This window comes from Dryobates pubescens, chromosome 9 (assembly GCF_014839835.1).
Source record: "Dryobates pubescens isolate bDryPub1 chromosome 9, bDryPub1.pri, whole genome shotgun sequence".
Lineage (NCBI taxonomy): Eukaryota > Metazoa > Chordata > Aves > Piciformes > Picidae > Dryobates > Dryobates pubescens.
This window is the reverse complement of record NC_071620.1, coordinates 17112449-17128599: the sequence shown is the minus strand read 5'-3', so window position 1 is coordinate 17128599 and position 16151 is coordinate 17112449. Positions and strand designations below refer to the sequence as shown.

At 44.6% G+C, this 16151-nt stretch overlaps 1 protein-coding gene across 1 annotated transcript; it reads left to right on the top strand.

Moving 5' to 3' along the window:
- Positions 1 to 1337: 1337 nt before the first annotated feature.
- Positions 1338 to 6906, top strand: FAM210A (family with sequence similarity 210 member A). Its single transcript, XM_009909904.2, has 3 exons — positions 1338 to 1947; positions 4509 to 4620; positions 6427 to 6906. Exons 1-3 carry the CDS (start codon positions 1499 to 1501, stop codon positions 6691 to 6693), a joined length of 828 nt encoding a protein of 275 aa, XP_009908206.2. The 5' UTR covers positions 1338 to 1498; the 3' UTR covers positions 6694 to 6906.
- The last annotated feature ends 9245 nt before the right edge of the window (positions 6907 to 16151 follow it).

Sequence of the window (16151 nt, the reverse complement as noted above, 5' to 3'; positions counted from 1 at the left end):
AAGGCTATAGAAAAGCAGAGATTAAGAGAGTTGAGTTTTGATTGAACTTGAATAATTTCTAACTTTAGATCACAAATCATTATGTGTATTTAAAATGTACAAGCACCAGAAAGATTTGAAAGCTGTAATATAAGTGGCTTAACTGGGACTTGCTATTAGTGGCAATTAGTGGCAACTTTTTTTTGGAGGGAAAGAAAATTAGTTCTGTTAACTTAGTCATTGTGTAGAAGAAAGCATGGAGAGAATTAAATACTCCTATTTCATTCTCTCTGCTGTGAGGATAGGCTGAGGGAGCTGGGGTTGCTCAGCCTAGAGAAGAGAATACCCTGGGGGGACCTTATAGCTGTCTTGCAGTACCTGAAGTGATCCTATGGGAAGGCTGGAGAGGGACTTTTCATAATGGTGTCTAGAGATAGGACAAGGGGGAATGGTTTGAAGCTGGGGGAGAGTAAGTTCAGACTGAATCTTAGGAAGAAGTTCTTCAGTATGAGGATGGTGAGACTCTGGAATAGGCTGCCCAGGGAGGTTGTGGATGCTTTTTGTCCCTGGACATGTTGGGTGATTCCTTGAGCAGCTGAGTCTAGTTGTGAGGCTTCCCTGCCCATGGCAGGGAGGTTGGAGTAGATGATCTCAGAGGGCCCTTCCAACTTAAGCCATTTTATGATTCAGTAGTTCAAAGCATGCATTTTTTTGGGGGGTGGGGAAATACTTCTCGATGTCCAAAATTCCTCTTTTGTGGGGAATCTTTGAACTTTGAGGAGTGAGCATTGAATATCCAAAATCATGATGGGCTGTCCACAGTTTTAAGACATTATTTGCATTGCAATGTTCTGGAAATTGCAGTTCAGTTTAATTTAATAGTACCATTGCCTTTCCTAACAGATGTATACTGGCTGGCTGTTATGGTTAGGTTTGTTACTATTAAGGTTATTGATTATTGGTTTCTCAGTAGTAATTAGTAGTGATTTTTTTTCCTTTTTTTTTTTTTTACTGTATGAACTTCTAGAACAAAATAGTTTAGAACATGAAAAGGTACACCAAAACTAAATGTATTGACACCCACAAAATCATTTTTATTTGCGTTTCAGTGAGTTCATACAACATTTATGTAGGCTTGAAGTATCACTCAAACTAAGTTGCTACTAGAAATGAGGTTTCAAGATAACTTCTCAATAACTGTGCCAGATAATAGTAGCACTAAACATCTGAACATGTTTAGAGTAGAATGAGCCTTTTAACTGTGAGGAGCAGAGTGTGGTAAGTGAAGGGACCGTTGCAGTTCAGAAAGCTAAAGAAGTGATGATTTAATTCTAGATGGTAACAGTTTCTGCAAAGCAAGATAAGGAAAACCTTTTAAGAACAACAGAAAGCAGTTTAAGAAGCTGACAACTTCAAGTAGCACTGAAACAGAGAAATCAGATTATTGCAATGCCTTTTGTTTAATCTTTGCTGCTTTTTTTTCCTCTCTCTCTAAAAACCTCAGCTGCAGGTCACCAAAATGCAGCGGAGCCTGTTGCATACTGCATCGCAGCTGGTGCATGGGACATGCGTGGCCTCTCCCCGTGCTGGCATCTTTCAGTGCTTGAAGGGACAGTCGGCCTTTTCTAGCGTTGGATGCAAGGTGGTTTTGGCGCTGGACCCTCCTCAACGATGTCTTCATGCAGGGGCAGCGTACTTTGCCTCAAAGAAAAGCACTTTTTCATCACAGCCAGCAGACACTCCTCGCAAAGCAGCAGAAGAGAGAAATCCCTTGACTTCAGCCAGGGATGCAGCCAAGCAGAGCCCTGGAGAGCGAGATGCTTCAGATCCTGATCCACTGCAAGACAAATCAATTAGTCTTGTTCAGAGATTCAAGAAAACTTTTAAACAGTATGGAAAAGTCATGATTCCAGTGCATCTTCTGACTTCCACTGTATGGTTTGGAGCCTTTTACTATGCAGCCATGAAGTAAGTTGATAGTTTGTGGCAGAGCTCAGTAGTGCTGTTGAATGGAGACTGGCTTTTCAGAGGTGAAAGGACATAGAATCGTAGAATGGTCTGGGTTGGAAGGGACCTCCAAAGATCATCTAGTCCAGCCCCCTGTGCAGTAAGCAGGGGCATCCTCAACTGGATCAGACTGCCCAGAGCCCTGTTGAGCCTCACCTTGAATATCTCCAGGTATGGAGGAGGTGGTTTGGACCCCATCCCTGGACATATTCAAAGCGAGGCTTGACAGGGCTCTGGGCAACCTGATCTAGTTGAGGATGCCCCTGAAACACTGCTGTATGTCCAAAAATTGCCTTTATATGTAATAGGGAAATGGGGCTACATTTTTAACTGAAACACAATATTAATACTGAAAGCCACACTTAAGATTCATTGGTGTTATGTGTGTGCTATTATCATGCAGTTATTGCTGTGAACAAGGTATGTTAACATTGGAGGGAATGCTCATCTCTCCTCCCCCCCTCCCCCAAGAAGCATAGATGTAAACATCATTGAAATTATGACTAACCACTCACAAGGTAAAGATGGGGAATTGGAATTTCAATTGTAAATTGCTAGATGAGACCTTTGAAGCCCTGCTTTCTTCTTGCTCGTGGAATTGCAAGGTATTTCACATTCCCATGGCAGGATCTTTCAAGGTCCTTCCCAATCCAAACCATCCTATGATTCACCACTTCCTCTGTTCTTCATCCCCCATCCTCCATAATGACTTTTGTGCCCTCCACCTCACTCTGAGTTCCTCACAAACCTTTATTCCTTTTACCTCTCTTTCCTGCCTTCCAGTTAAAAAAAAATATTTTTTATTGTAAGACAGACCTTTTAATTGGAAACTAAACACTTGTGTGGCTGGGAGAAAAAGGAAAAATATTAATGAAGTATTCTAATTTTAGTTTTTCAGCTATAGCATGTGCCAGATACTGTTCTGGAAAATGCCTTTGATTAGGGGGAAAAAAAATCCACTGTATCAGCTATGGGCTGTTAGTTCAAGTCAAAGATGGCTTGGGTTTTTTTGTCTGTCTGCAAATGGCTTGCTAAATATGAGTAAATGTTTATCTCTCTGGATTGCCAGTGTTGTATATTTAATAATAGAAAGCATGAAACAACAGCAGTTTGTGGCAGCAAGGATGGGGCTGTGCCATCAGAATGCCTTGCTGCACAAGTGTTTGTCTTAGTTACTCTAACCAGCTGGCATAATTGCCCTTTCTAGGAGCTATAGATCCAAATGTCATTCTAAATTTAGCTCATGTCAGAGGAATAAAGGTCTTGAGCTATAAAAATATTTTGCTTTGGATGAATTCAGGTTGATGCTTACATCCAGATATTTCAGATGGAGCGAAGATGTACTTTTCTTTTGAAACATTGGGCTGCTAAAATGGGATGGAAATTACTGAGCCCTTTAACTAGAAACTAATTATAACAAAGCTTCAGTTTGTCATAGCACAGGACCAGCACCCTCTTGAAGTGGAAAAGCAGCTTTCAGAATCACACGAGACTAAACAGTTAATTCTGCCTTTTAGATCTTACTAGGGCTCCATTTTCTACTCTGGGGATAGGCCTTCAGCTTGTAGGCTCCAGTAACTTAGTACATTCGTGCCTGTTTTACTGTTCCTGATGCTGAAGTGCAGAGAAGAATGCTTAAAATGCTAGGTAGAAATGGATAATGATCCTAATAATGATCTCTAAATATTGGAAAGGCAGGTCTTCTAGAACTGCATGTACTTTTCTGGTATAAGGACAGGCTGTCTTTTCTTCTTTATGTTGTTGGTCTTCTATTTTGTTGTTCTTTATGATGTTAACTTCCCTGGCTTTCAAACAGAAAGAAATTGTGATAGGGGCTCCCTCTACCCACCTCGCCAGCTTATTTTGACAGGGTGGAACAACTGGGCACAAAACCCCTTGTCCATGTGGCTTCCTTTTTCTTTAGCCACATCCCTTTTTTTGTTGGATATACTTATAAGTGAGTGGAGGACACCGAAGCATGGATTCTGTGCTTCTGGGCATGCTGCAGATTAGTTTGAGATTTTTAACAAGGACAAAATCAAGTCATTTTATGTTAAACAGAGCATGAAATTGAGCTGGAGCCTCAGTAGGGATCTTACCACTAGTATATTTACTTACCTCCACAGACAAGAAGCTGAAACCCAGGTAAGTTAGTAGCTGCTCAGCAAAACGGGGATAATGTAAAGGGATCACCTCTTGGAATCATAGAATCATAAAACATTAGAGGTTGGAAGGGGCCTCCAGAGATCAAGTCCAGCCCCCCTGCCAAAAGCACAGGAATGCATCCAGGTGGGTCTTGAAAGCCTCCAGAGAAGGAGACTCCATGACCTCTCTGGTTGGCTGAAAAGAACATTAATCTGCTTGTATGTGAGCTATATAATTCCTGTAATATATTGCTTAGCTTAAAAAAAAATACAGCTTGGGTAACTTGCTTGTATAATAGATTTGAAGAATGGAAATGGTACCATAAATCACTGCTCAGGTTTCAAATTCCAGTTCAGGTTGCCTTTTGTCTTTCACAGGGGAGTGAACGTTGTTCCGTTCCTGGAGCTGGTTGGCTTACCAGACAGCATAGTGAACATCCTGAAAAATTCCCAGAGTGGAAATGCACTGACTGCGTATGCATTGTATAAAGTAAGTATAAAGAGAGCTTAGAAATAAGCTCAGAATCTTGCCTGGTGAACTGAGCAGGGTTTCCTCCTTTACAGCAGAAAGAGTTGGTTCTGTTTTCTCTCTTTGGTAGCCACACGTGAGAACATTCATGTTTGTAGTAAAAACAGTTGCATGCAAGTGGGTATGGGCTCTGTGCTCCTCGAAGGTGTCCATTTCTCAACAGCTTTGTTTGCTGCCCAAAGGATTCTCTGCCCTCAGATTTAGCTGCAGTTAAGATCACAGATTTCATTGGGTTGGAAGGTACCTTCAAAGTCATCTTGTCCAGCTCCCCTGCAGTCAGCAGGGACACCTCCAACTAGATCAAGCTGCCCAGGGCCACATCAAGTCTGATCTTGAATGTCTCCTGGGACGGGGCCTCAACCACATCCCTGGGCAGCCTGTTCCAGTATTTTACCACTCTCATTGTAAAGAACTTCCTCCTTATGTCCAACCTAGATCTCTGCTCCACTTTGAAACCATTGCCCCACATCCTGTCACTACAAGCCCTTCTAAAGAGTCCTTCCCCAGCCTTCCAGTAGGTCCCCTTCAGATGCTGAAATACAGCTATAAGGTCTCCCTGGAGTCACCTTTTCTCCAGGCTGAACATGTCCAGTTCTTTCAGCCTGTCTTCATAGGAGTGGTGCTTCAGCACTGTGGTCATCTTTGTGGCCCTCCTCTGGACTGACTCCAGCAGGTCCATGCCTCTCTTACATGTTGGGGGCCCAAAAGCTGAACAGAGTACTCCAGGCGAGGTCTCACCAAAGCAGCGAAGAGTGGCAACCTGCTGGCCATGCCTCTTTTGTTACAGCTCAGATTCCTCCGTATCCCTGGCACATTAACAGAGATAAACAGGTAAAGTCTAAACACCTCATGGTTTCCAGATAAAAGTACAGGCTTGCTTATCCTAGAGGATTTGCTGGTTTGTCTTTATACCTTAGTTCTCCATCATTGTCCTGTACTTTCATTGCCATTTGAATCAGTTACATTCAGGTTTGGGTCTCTGGCACAGACCATGTAGGGGAAACCTGAAATGTGTCAGACCACAAAAACCCAAAGTTCTGCATTCACTTCAACTGACACTCAGCTGTTTCGTTTCCAGACATGGTGTGCTGCTTATCTGATATTAAAGGGGTTATTTTCCCCCTACTCTTGCCAATTATTCCTGTGCTTAAGAGACTATTAAATAAACATGGTTAAATATAAAGATTTTATTATACCTGGGAGATCTGACAGTGTTGGAAGTAGCTTTGAAGACATGGAAGCAGTAGAATAGGTTGCAAAGGGAAGATTGTGTGGGTTCTGAAAGAGCAGCTTAGTCTGCCTGCAGTAACGCACCTGGCTTCTTGTGTCTTGGATTAGCTGACCTCTTAGGGTCTCAACTCTCTGGTTTTCTATCTGCAGGTCCTACTTTTGGACTGAAAGCTGTTTCTACACCTGTGAATTTCAGATTTTAGTGTCTTGTGGTCATAATTTCCTCTTTGCCTACATGGCTCACTGTTCACATACTGTCTGTGCTGAAATGCTGAGGGAGGTGTCTGATGCCTGTCTCACAAGCTGCACGGAGAGGGCTTTTTTTAACTGGAAGTCTAATGCCTGTGCTGGTGCCTGTCAAAAGGACACTGCAAGTATTTCTGGGGGATGCACCATAAATCAGTTTGCTTCTTTATAAAGAGAAGGTCTTTTTAGTCTCTGACACTGGCCAAAATAAATGCTCAATGTTACAAATACCTTTTGCTAGATAATATTGTCCTGTTTTGTTGATGCTGTGTGCTCTTTGGTTTCTTTAAGATTGCAACTCCTGCCAGATACACTGTGACTTTGGGAGGAACATCTGTCACCGTTAAATATCTACGTAAGCATGGCTACATGTCCACACCACCACCAGTAAAGGAATATCTCCAAGATAGGATGGAGGAAACAAAGGATAAAATTACAGAGAAGATGGAAGAAACAAAGGATAAAATTACAGAGAAGATGGAGGAAACAAAGGATAAAATAACAGAGAAGATACAGGAAACCAAAGATAAAGTTTCATTTAAAAAAATTAAGGACTAGGAGAGATGCTTCCTCTTGGATATATCAAACCTTAGCACTTTAAACCCTTTGTGAGACAGGATATACAAAGTGCACTTCTGAGGTTGGCAGTTTTTTCTTCCCCCCCCACCACCACCTTGTCTGGAGACTACAGTTCCTCTGTGGATTAAAAATTCTATATATTCACCAAGGTTGAAGTTCCCTGGGGGAAGAGATTGTGGCAACGTTTTCAATGTGCAGGGGAAGCGAATCTCGGAGGCTCGTGTCTGTTGGTAACAGTTACTCCTCCCTTGGTTTGGGTTTTGTTCTGTTGTTTTGTTTTTTCCTTCCCCTCTCAAAATGATGATTTCTTCCAAAAGCCACTGCTTCATTCTTCATAGTGCACAGCTGTTACTCCACGAGGCTGTATCTTCCATTAAATGAGAATGAAGAGTTCTCTACTGGGAAAGGCAATGTCTTTTGGCTTTCAGAGCATGTGGACCCAGGCCTCTGCAGTCGTGATCACCTCTCAGTTTGGAGACAGACCTTTATCACTGCTACTGCATGTGAAGGAATCAATGGATTAGCCACTCAGGCTGAATTGATTGTCATGGCTTATACAGACTTCAGCTGTGCTGGCTTACAGGTTGAGACTATGAATCTTTCTTGGACAGTGTTGTCTTCTCAGAAATCTCACCAGAAAGCTGCAGGAAGATACATTAATCACAAGAGCCATGCTGTCCAGTTTCCTACAGTTGATTTACAGTAGAAAAGAAGTTATGAAATTAAGAATTGTAAATTAAAAACTAGGATTTTATGGGGTTTTGTTAATGTTTACAAAACTGTTCATTTTTTAGAGCAAAAATATTCTGGAAGAGTTTACTTGAGAAATCAGTACAGTAAGAAGCTTTTTTAATACATGCACAGTTAGAGTTAACCCTCCCATAGTTTCTCCTCCCACTCCAGAGTCCTTCAGACTTCAGCAGCATGATGTAACTCCAATGAACCTCATTTCTGAGAATGATCACAGGCTACCAAGATTTTGGTTTTTTCCCCTTCTGATTTTTGTTAGGCAAATAGTTACAGCTGAAGGCTGAAATGCTCTGAGAGGTGTAATAAAGGAATAAAGGTGAAACTGTTCTGTTTGAGTGGGCAAGTAAACTTTTCCCATGGATTCATTCAAATAAAGGCTAAGTTGAAATGTTTGGGGTTTTTTTCCTATTTCTCTTACAGGTCTCATTTTGTAGCAAGTCTCTGCATCTTTAACATTTAACAGTGGTGGGGGCTTGTGGGGGGATATGGAGAAGGAACTACTGGAGCCTGAACATAGTTAATTGGAGTAAAGGAACTGACACTTCATCAGCTCTGCCCCACTCATTGTCAGTCAAGTCACTGAGGGCCTCTCCCTCTTTAAGTGAGTTGAATTTCATTAACTTAAATGTGCAGGATTGATTTTTGTACTTCTCTGCCTCTGTCCACATGTCAAATAGTAACTGCAACCCAATGCCTACCTCACAGGGATGTTGTGAGGAATAATCATTGTATATTCAGTGCCCTGAAGAGGTAAAGTGCCATCTTGCTGAGAAGCATTATTAAAAACTGATTCTGTGAGCTCTTATGCTCCAGAGATGAACACTGCTGTAGGATTGGTGTTAACAGATGCTGTTGCTTCACTGTCCCCATGCACACTTTCTTCTGCTGTTGGCATTTGTTCTCATGTCCTGCAGCACCCTGCAAAGCCTAAAGTCTGCCCCAGTAACACTGTGTGGTCATTCTTTATCTGGGGCCTGATGTGGGAACCCCTGCATGTAGCTCACAGGTTCCATCTCTTGTTTGTAGGGGGCAAGGGTTGCATAGGGGCACCTAAGTGTCCTGGAGGGGCCTGTAGCCTTCATACATATTAGAATGTGTTCATTGCACACACACCTTTGGTACCACAGTCCTGTGGTCATTGCAGGGTGTCTGTGATCCATTGCTGCTCAGACCAAGTACAAAAGATCTCCTTTCTTACCTACAGCCAGTAGCCTGTCCTGTGTGACCATTTCTGCAGCTGTGGGAACAGCTTGTAGGGGCTATTGGCAAGTGTCTCATCCTGTACTGCTGGGGTCAGTTTTGCAGCATGAACCACCTTGAGGAGCTTCTGGGACAGCCACATTCTCCGGGAGGTCAGTTAAGAAAGCACTCAGATATGTGGGTTGATCTACACAAAGCAGGAGGGGGAATCTTCAAGATTCTGAAAATCTGACCTGAGGAGCTCTTGTGACAATTAGTTCACTGCAATTAGTTGTAGTGGTGGCCTTGCTTCAGGTTGGACTATATCAGTGCATTGCCATATTAGTGGAGAGGGCCTGGGCCAGCTAGGGAAGGAGTGACATTAGTCCACTGGGTGCCCAGCAGGTACCCAGCTGCACTACAGTTTTAACTATAGGATAAAGTTTGACTTTTGTCCTTGTGTCTTGCTTATAACTAAGCTTCCATGGCTGTTGCCACAATACTGGGATAGACTTCTCCTTGCTGGTGGGTTTTTGTAGCTGGAAGCCAGGGTCCATCTCCAGGAGGGCAGTCAAAATAATTGTCTAAATAAGGCCCAGTATCATCACTGAAGTTACTGCTAGAGCTGAAGGTACAACCCAAATAGGGGCTGGAATGCTACTGGTCTCACAAACAGCCCAGGTGACGGGTCAGAGCCTGACAAGGGGCCAGGATGGGGCTGGAGGCAAAGTGAAACCACTTCTCTGATTCTGATTGTGTCCCCTGGCAGAGTGCCAGCTCAGAGCACCGTGCTGTGTTCGTCCTTGTTCATCACGTACTGCCAGCGACAATAATAATTAGAGCCTCATAATTATCCCCTGGCAATTACCTGGCTATTTTGCTGAAGATGATCATCTTTAGCAGAAAGAATACATCTTGATTTCAAAAGCCTGTGGAGCTAACATGCAGTGTTGAGTTTGGGCTTGAGTTTGAGGAATTGATTGGACAATCACAGACAAGGGGACACAGGGAAGGCCACACAGGATTGCTTAGGAATGTCAAAACAAGAAACCCAGAGCCAATACAGCAGGGGAAGAATTGCACAAAGTGGTAATTAAACAAAAATTTCTGGCTGCTGCTGGGTCTGAACAAGTGGCCAGAAAGAGACTAAACTGCAACCAGGGGAGCCCCTACCTCAGCTAAATTCTCCATCACTGGTTCTTTTTCTTTGTTTTTGGGGGTGGTGGTTGGTTGGTTTGCTTACTTGGTGGGGTTGCTGTTGTTTTGTGGCTCTTCAGGTGAGTTGGGGTTTTTGTTTGTTTTCCAAAATGTATTTATTTTTTACAGTTACTGGTTAAACAAAACAACCTCCAACAAGCAATCTACAACTCTCTTAGTTGTTCTGTGCAGAACTGGTCTAACTGAAAGCTGCGCAGAGCTTTGCAGGTGCCAAGTGATATGAGACGGCCCCATGACATGGATCAGCTCTGAGTGCACAGAGAGCATCTGCTCCTCACAGATGCAGCAGCAAATACAGCTTTGGCCAAGACTCTCAAGGAATAATGGTGGTTGTGGCAGTGCCCACCTTCAAAGGTGATGCCCTGTGTGTCCAGTGCCATAAAGATCAGTCCTTGGTGGGGTAAAAAGAAGGGGCTGGGATTATTCAGCCTGGAGAATGCTCTGGAGAGACCTTACTGTGGCCTTCCAGTAACCTGAAAGGGGCTTACAAGGAAGCCAGGAAGGGACTTGCTACACTGGATTGTTGTGATAGGCTGAGAGTGAATGGTTTGAAGCCTGAGGAGAGCAAATCCAGACTGGATATCGGGAAGACATTGTTTACAGTAAGGGCGATCAGGCACTGGAAATAGGTTGCACAGGGAGGTCATGGATGTCCTCTCCCTGGAAGTGTTCAAGGCCAAGCTGGATGAGGCCTTGAGCAACCTGGACTAGTAGAAATGTCCCTGCCCAAGGCAAGGGGCTTGGAAACAGATGATCTTTGACATCACTTCCAGCCCAAAACACTCTATGAATCGATGCATGTGGCCCATCTGCTTTAAGGAAAGAGGAAAGATGCCAGTGCCCAAGCAGCACAGCTGCATGAATCACTCTTGAGTGTGGTTTTTACTGCAGACAGAAGCTTTTTTCCTTCCATGTCACTGCCACGTGGCCGAGTGTACCGGATGCCGTTTTCCTGACATTTTACTGTAGGGAAGTGCCAGTTTCCTAGCACACAGCTGGAGCTAGGAGGTGTATTTTCTTATCTACAGGTCCATCATCAGCAGAACATGCAGCCTCACAGCCAAAGGTGAGAGGACTTGTGTGTGGAGGAGCTGGCGTGGGTCTCTCTCAGCCACAGGGCTTTAAACAGGTGCCAGTACAGCTCTCGCTGTGACACCCAGCCCTCACCAGCCACCAGCCAAAACAAACAGCCCAAGGAACTATCAGTGCCTTTGATCTGCAGAATGGAAGGGGCCAAAGGAACCAGACTGAGGTTGCAGTCAGTCAAGCCTTACCTGTTAGGCTTTTCCTGACACAACATCAGTGAAAGTCAGCAGCTCATCAGGTTTGGGTTTTTTTCCCCTAGAGCTGTGAAGTTTGCAGCCGTAAGCAGATTTTACAGCACTTAACAATCCTAACTCCATTGCCAGGCAAGAGCTCGCTCCTACACATTGTGCTGCTGCCATAAACCCTGCTGAATGGCTATGCAAGCACATTTCTGCTTTTTTTTAATTTCACTTACATGTTTGCTTCACCCAGGAAAGCCAACTAGGGCAAGCTTGGCTCCACTTATGAAATATTCACAGCATTAGAGCCAAGTGATGTGTGTATGGATATACACAGGGGCACATAATAAGCTGGAACATTCTCACTGCTTTCAGATGAAAAGGACTTCTTTTTTTTTCTTTTTTTTTTTTTTTTCCTTTTTTCCCCCTCTTTTCCCCCTAAGAGTTTCTTGCTGCCCAGGGTTAAATGTAGGTCAAGCTGTCTGAGCCCATGTCTGTGGCACACAGAGCAGGATTAAACTGGAATTTTCCCCTCAACTCCACTGTCAATCACTGTAATGTCTGAAAATGTTGAATTAATCTGGAGTGATCTGGTGTTGGCATTGGAGGTTGCTTCTGGGGCTCAAGGATGGCATTTTGGCCTCTATGAGAAAGATGCACTCTTTCTCTGGGCAAGGAAGGGGTGGCTATGTTGTGGTTGCTTGCAACGGCCACCCAAACACAGAATAAATCTCTCTGTACAAGACGGGTGAATGTGAGTTAGAAGTGAGCAGAAGGAAACTGCCTCACAGGTGGTGGAGACTGGTGGTGATGGGTAGTTTATATGCCCAGAGAAGTGGTTGATGCCCCATCCCTGGAAACATTCCAGGTCAGGTTGGATGAGCAACCTGCTGCAGTTGAAGATGTCCCTGCTAACTGGACACGGGTTGGGCTAGATGACCTCATTCTATGATTATTCCCAGCACTATCACAGACTGCGCAGGGACTTGCTTTGATGTGCACTTCCTCACTGTTAAAATACTGCTAGCACTGTTCTACAATGTGCTTTCTAGTGGAAACCATTAAAAGGTACAAAATATTTTATGGTAAGCATCTTCTGGTTTACACCTTGGTCCCTTTATTAATGAGAGGAAGCCTTCAATGCCCCCCCTGCAGCTGTAGTTAGTACATCCACTGGCAACACAGCAAAGCTGCCTCCAGCTTAGCATGTGACAGACATCACTGAGTCAGACCATGCAGTCCTGCCAACTTAAGTAAGGTATTTAAGGGCAACTTGGAACACCTAAGGTGAGCAGAGATAGGCAGTGAAATAGTACCATGTGCAGATGATTGTTAACACTCTGGGGCCAGGCATGTTGCTGATCATAGAGGATAGTGAGAAACTCAGTTCGTCTTTTACAACATGCAAAGAATTGGTTATCTCAGCTCCAACCCCCACTCTCCAGTCGGGGGGGGACAAAAAAATTAAAAGTAGAAAACAAGCAAAAACCAACAACAGCCACAAAAGTGCAAGCTTTTATCTTAATCAATGCTCAATTTCTGTCAAAGTGGCACAATGCAAGCTGCACAAAAGCAGGGCATCGGCGCAGCAGAAGCAAGCCAGCAGAATAGGATCCAGCAGCAAGGTCTTTAAAATGTGCATTTTAATTAGAACTCGTTTAAAGCACACCCGATCAAAACAGTGATAATGAGAGAAGCCTAATTAATTTTTGTCTGAGGAATGAAGCCTCATTACAGAGGGGGGAGTCTGTGGAAGAAAAGGGGCTGGGGATGTTAAAAACAGGGTGTTTGTAATGAGACGCAATACTGCTGGGAGCCTGGAAGCCAGACCTAGAGGTTTCACAGGACTTGCAGCAGCCACTGTATTAATCTTTTAACAGGAAGAAAAAAAGCAACCCTACTGAGATGAGACATCCCAGTAATAGCCCAGTTCTGAGCTGCAACCATTGGCAGAGATATTAAAGCACAATCAAACAGAATGGCATATGCTAAAACAAATACAAATACAATTAAAACCCCATTAAGTGAAAGATCAAAGCAGGACTCAACAACAATAAACAACAACAAAAAGAAGGAAAGAAAGAAGGAAAGAAGGAAAGAAGGAAAAAGAAAAGAAGGAAAAGGCAGTTTCCAGGGAGTGCAGTCAGTAGAGGAGAAGCTTGAAGATTTGGAGCATTTCTAAGCAGTAAGGAACGAGCAGTTTTCTATGCACTGAAGAATCGAAATGCTGTAGATGGAGGAGAGCTAACTCAGGGTGGTTGGAGAACAAGAAAATGGTTGCTTTAAAATGACAAATTAGTACTGTAACATTTGAAGAATCCAGACATTGCAAAAGGACAGCAGCAAGGGAAATGTGCCCTCATTCCTACCTGAGGGTAACACAAAGGCAGGGCGTCAGAAAAGGGCAGAGACTGTAAGCTCCTACAGCAGACCTCATGACCTGCCAGAGAGCCCCAGGCCTGAAGTACGAGATCCAGCTTCAGCAAGCACAAGCACAGGTATGACATACAAGACAATGATTTCATTAATAATCATGCTAAATAAAGCATCACTTTAGACATAAACAGAAATGACAGGCAGGTGCTCTGACACAGCTGCTTCCTGCTACTGCTCACCCTGTGGCGGAGAGAGGGAGCACAGAAACACCTGCAGTCAGCATTACCTCTGAAGGCTGAAGGTCAGAACATTGACCCAAAATCATCACCAGACACCCACTTCTCTGGGCTCACCCAGATGCTTCAAGGATTGAGACCACCCTCCAATTCCTTAGTGAGGTGAGTCTGCCACTTTGCTCTGTTGAGACTTCACCTGGAGTACTGTGTCCAGCTCTAGAGCCCTCAATACAGGAAGGACATGGACCTGAACCTCATGGAACAGGTCCAGGGAGGCCACAAAAATGATCAGAGCACCTCTGCTATGAAGATAGGCTGAGGGAGCTAGGGTTGTTGAGCCTGGAGAAGAGGAGGCTCCAGGGAGACCTAATAGCAGCCTTCCAGTAGCTGAAAGGGGCCTTGGAAATGGATGGAGACTGTTTACAAAGGCCTGCAGCAATAGGGTGAGGGACAATGGCTTCAAACTAGAAAAGAGTAGATCTATATATCAGGAACAAGTTCTTTACCATGAGGGTGGTGGAACACTGGAATGGGTTGCCCAGAGAGGTGGCTGAGGCCCTATCCCTGGAGATATTCAAAGTCACAGCATCACAGTATCACCAAGGTTGGAAGAGACCTCAAATATCGTCAAGTCCAACCTGTCACCACAGACCTCACGACTAGACCACGGCACCAAGTGCCACGTCCAATCTCCTCTTGAACGCCTTCAGGGACGGTGACTCCACCACCTCCCTGGACAGCATATTCCAGTGGTGAACGACTCTCTGTGACGAACTTTCTCCTCACCTCCAGCCTAAACTTCCCCTGCCACAGCTTGAGACTGTGTTCTCTTGTTCTGGTGCTGGTTGCCTGGGAGAAGAGACCAATCCCTTCCTGTCTACAACCTCCTTTCAGGTAGTTGTAGACAGCAATAAGGTCTCCTCTGAGCCTCCTCTTCTCCAGGCTAAACAATCCCAGCTCCCTCAGCCTCTCCACATAGGGCTTGTGCTCAAGGCCTCTCACCAGCCTTGTTGCCCTTCTCTGGACACATTCAAGTGTCTCAATGTCCTTCTTAAACTGAGTGGCCCAGAACTGGACACAGTACTCAAGATGTGGCCTAACCAGTGCTGAGTACAGGGGCACAATGACCTCCCTGCTCCTGCTGGCCACACTATTCCTAATACAGACCAGGATGCCATTGGCCCTCTTGGCCACCTGGGCACACTGCTGGCTCATGTTCAGGCAGCTGTCAATCAGCATCCCCAGGTCCCTCTCTGTTTGGCAGCTCTCCAGCCACTCCGACCCCAGCCTGTAGCTCTGCATGGGGTTGCCGTGGCCAAAGTGCAGCACCTGGCACTTGGACTTGTTAAATGTCATCCCGTTGGACTCTGCCCATCTGTCCAGTCGGTCAAGGTCCCTCTGCAGAGCCCTTCTACCCTCTAACAGATCAACATCTGCTCCCAACTTGGTGTCATCTGCAAACTTGCTGATGACTGTCTCCATGCCCTCATCCAGATCATCAGTGAAGATATTAAAGAGGATGGGGCCCAGCACTGATCCCTGGGGGACACCACTGGTGACTGGCCGCCAGCCGGATGTGGCACCATTCACCACCACTCTCTGGGCTCGGCCCTCCAGCCAGTTCCTAACCCAGCACAGAGTGCTGCTGTCCAAGCCACGAGCTGACATCTTAGCCAGCAGTTTGCTGTGGGGGACGGTGTCAAAGGCCTTGCTGAAGTCCAGGTAGAGCACATCCACAGGCCTCCCCCCATCCGCCAGGCAGTCACCTGATCATAGAAGGAGATCAGGTTGGAGAAGAAGGAGGTCAGGCTGGACAGGGCTCTGGGCAGCCTGATCTAGTTGAGGATGTCTCTGCTGCCTGCAGAGGGGGTAGGGCCTTTGAAGGTCCCTTCTACCCCAGACCATTCTGTGGTTTGACAATCATCACTGTGGTTGCCAGCAGCAAACCAGCAAGAGAAAAGCCAAGTATTTGTTTTGCAGGAGACCACTCCACTGTCCCAACTTTTTTTCTTTGTTTCATGGAGTTTTGGTCAGTTTTGGTTTTTTTCTTCCCTCCAGAGAGGAAATAAATTCAACAGGAGACAAATGCATTTCATGATTTTTAATAACTTTGTGCCATGGTTTAACCACAGCATATTAAGAACAAGCATAAAATCTGTATTTAAAACTAACAACAGCACTTAGAGCAACATCTTCCTTTAAAAGTATTGCAATAAACAGACCTTAGGTCTAAAAACTAGGACATCACCATTTGCTCAATTAAGAGTCAGATACACAACAGTTGAAATCTTTTCCTGTATATAACTGGGAGTTAGGGTGGAAAATAAGCAACAAATTAATGGTGTTAAAAAGTAAAACTGGGAAGGGGGGAAAAAAAAAGGTAAAATAATAATTAAAGCAAGCCAGGTTTGTC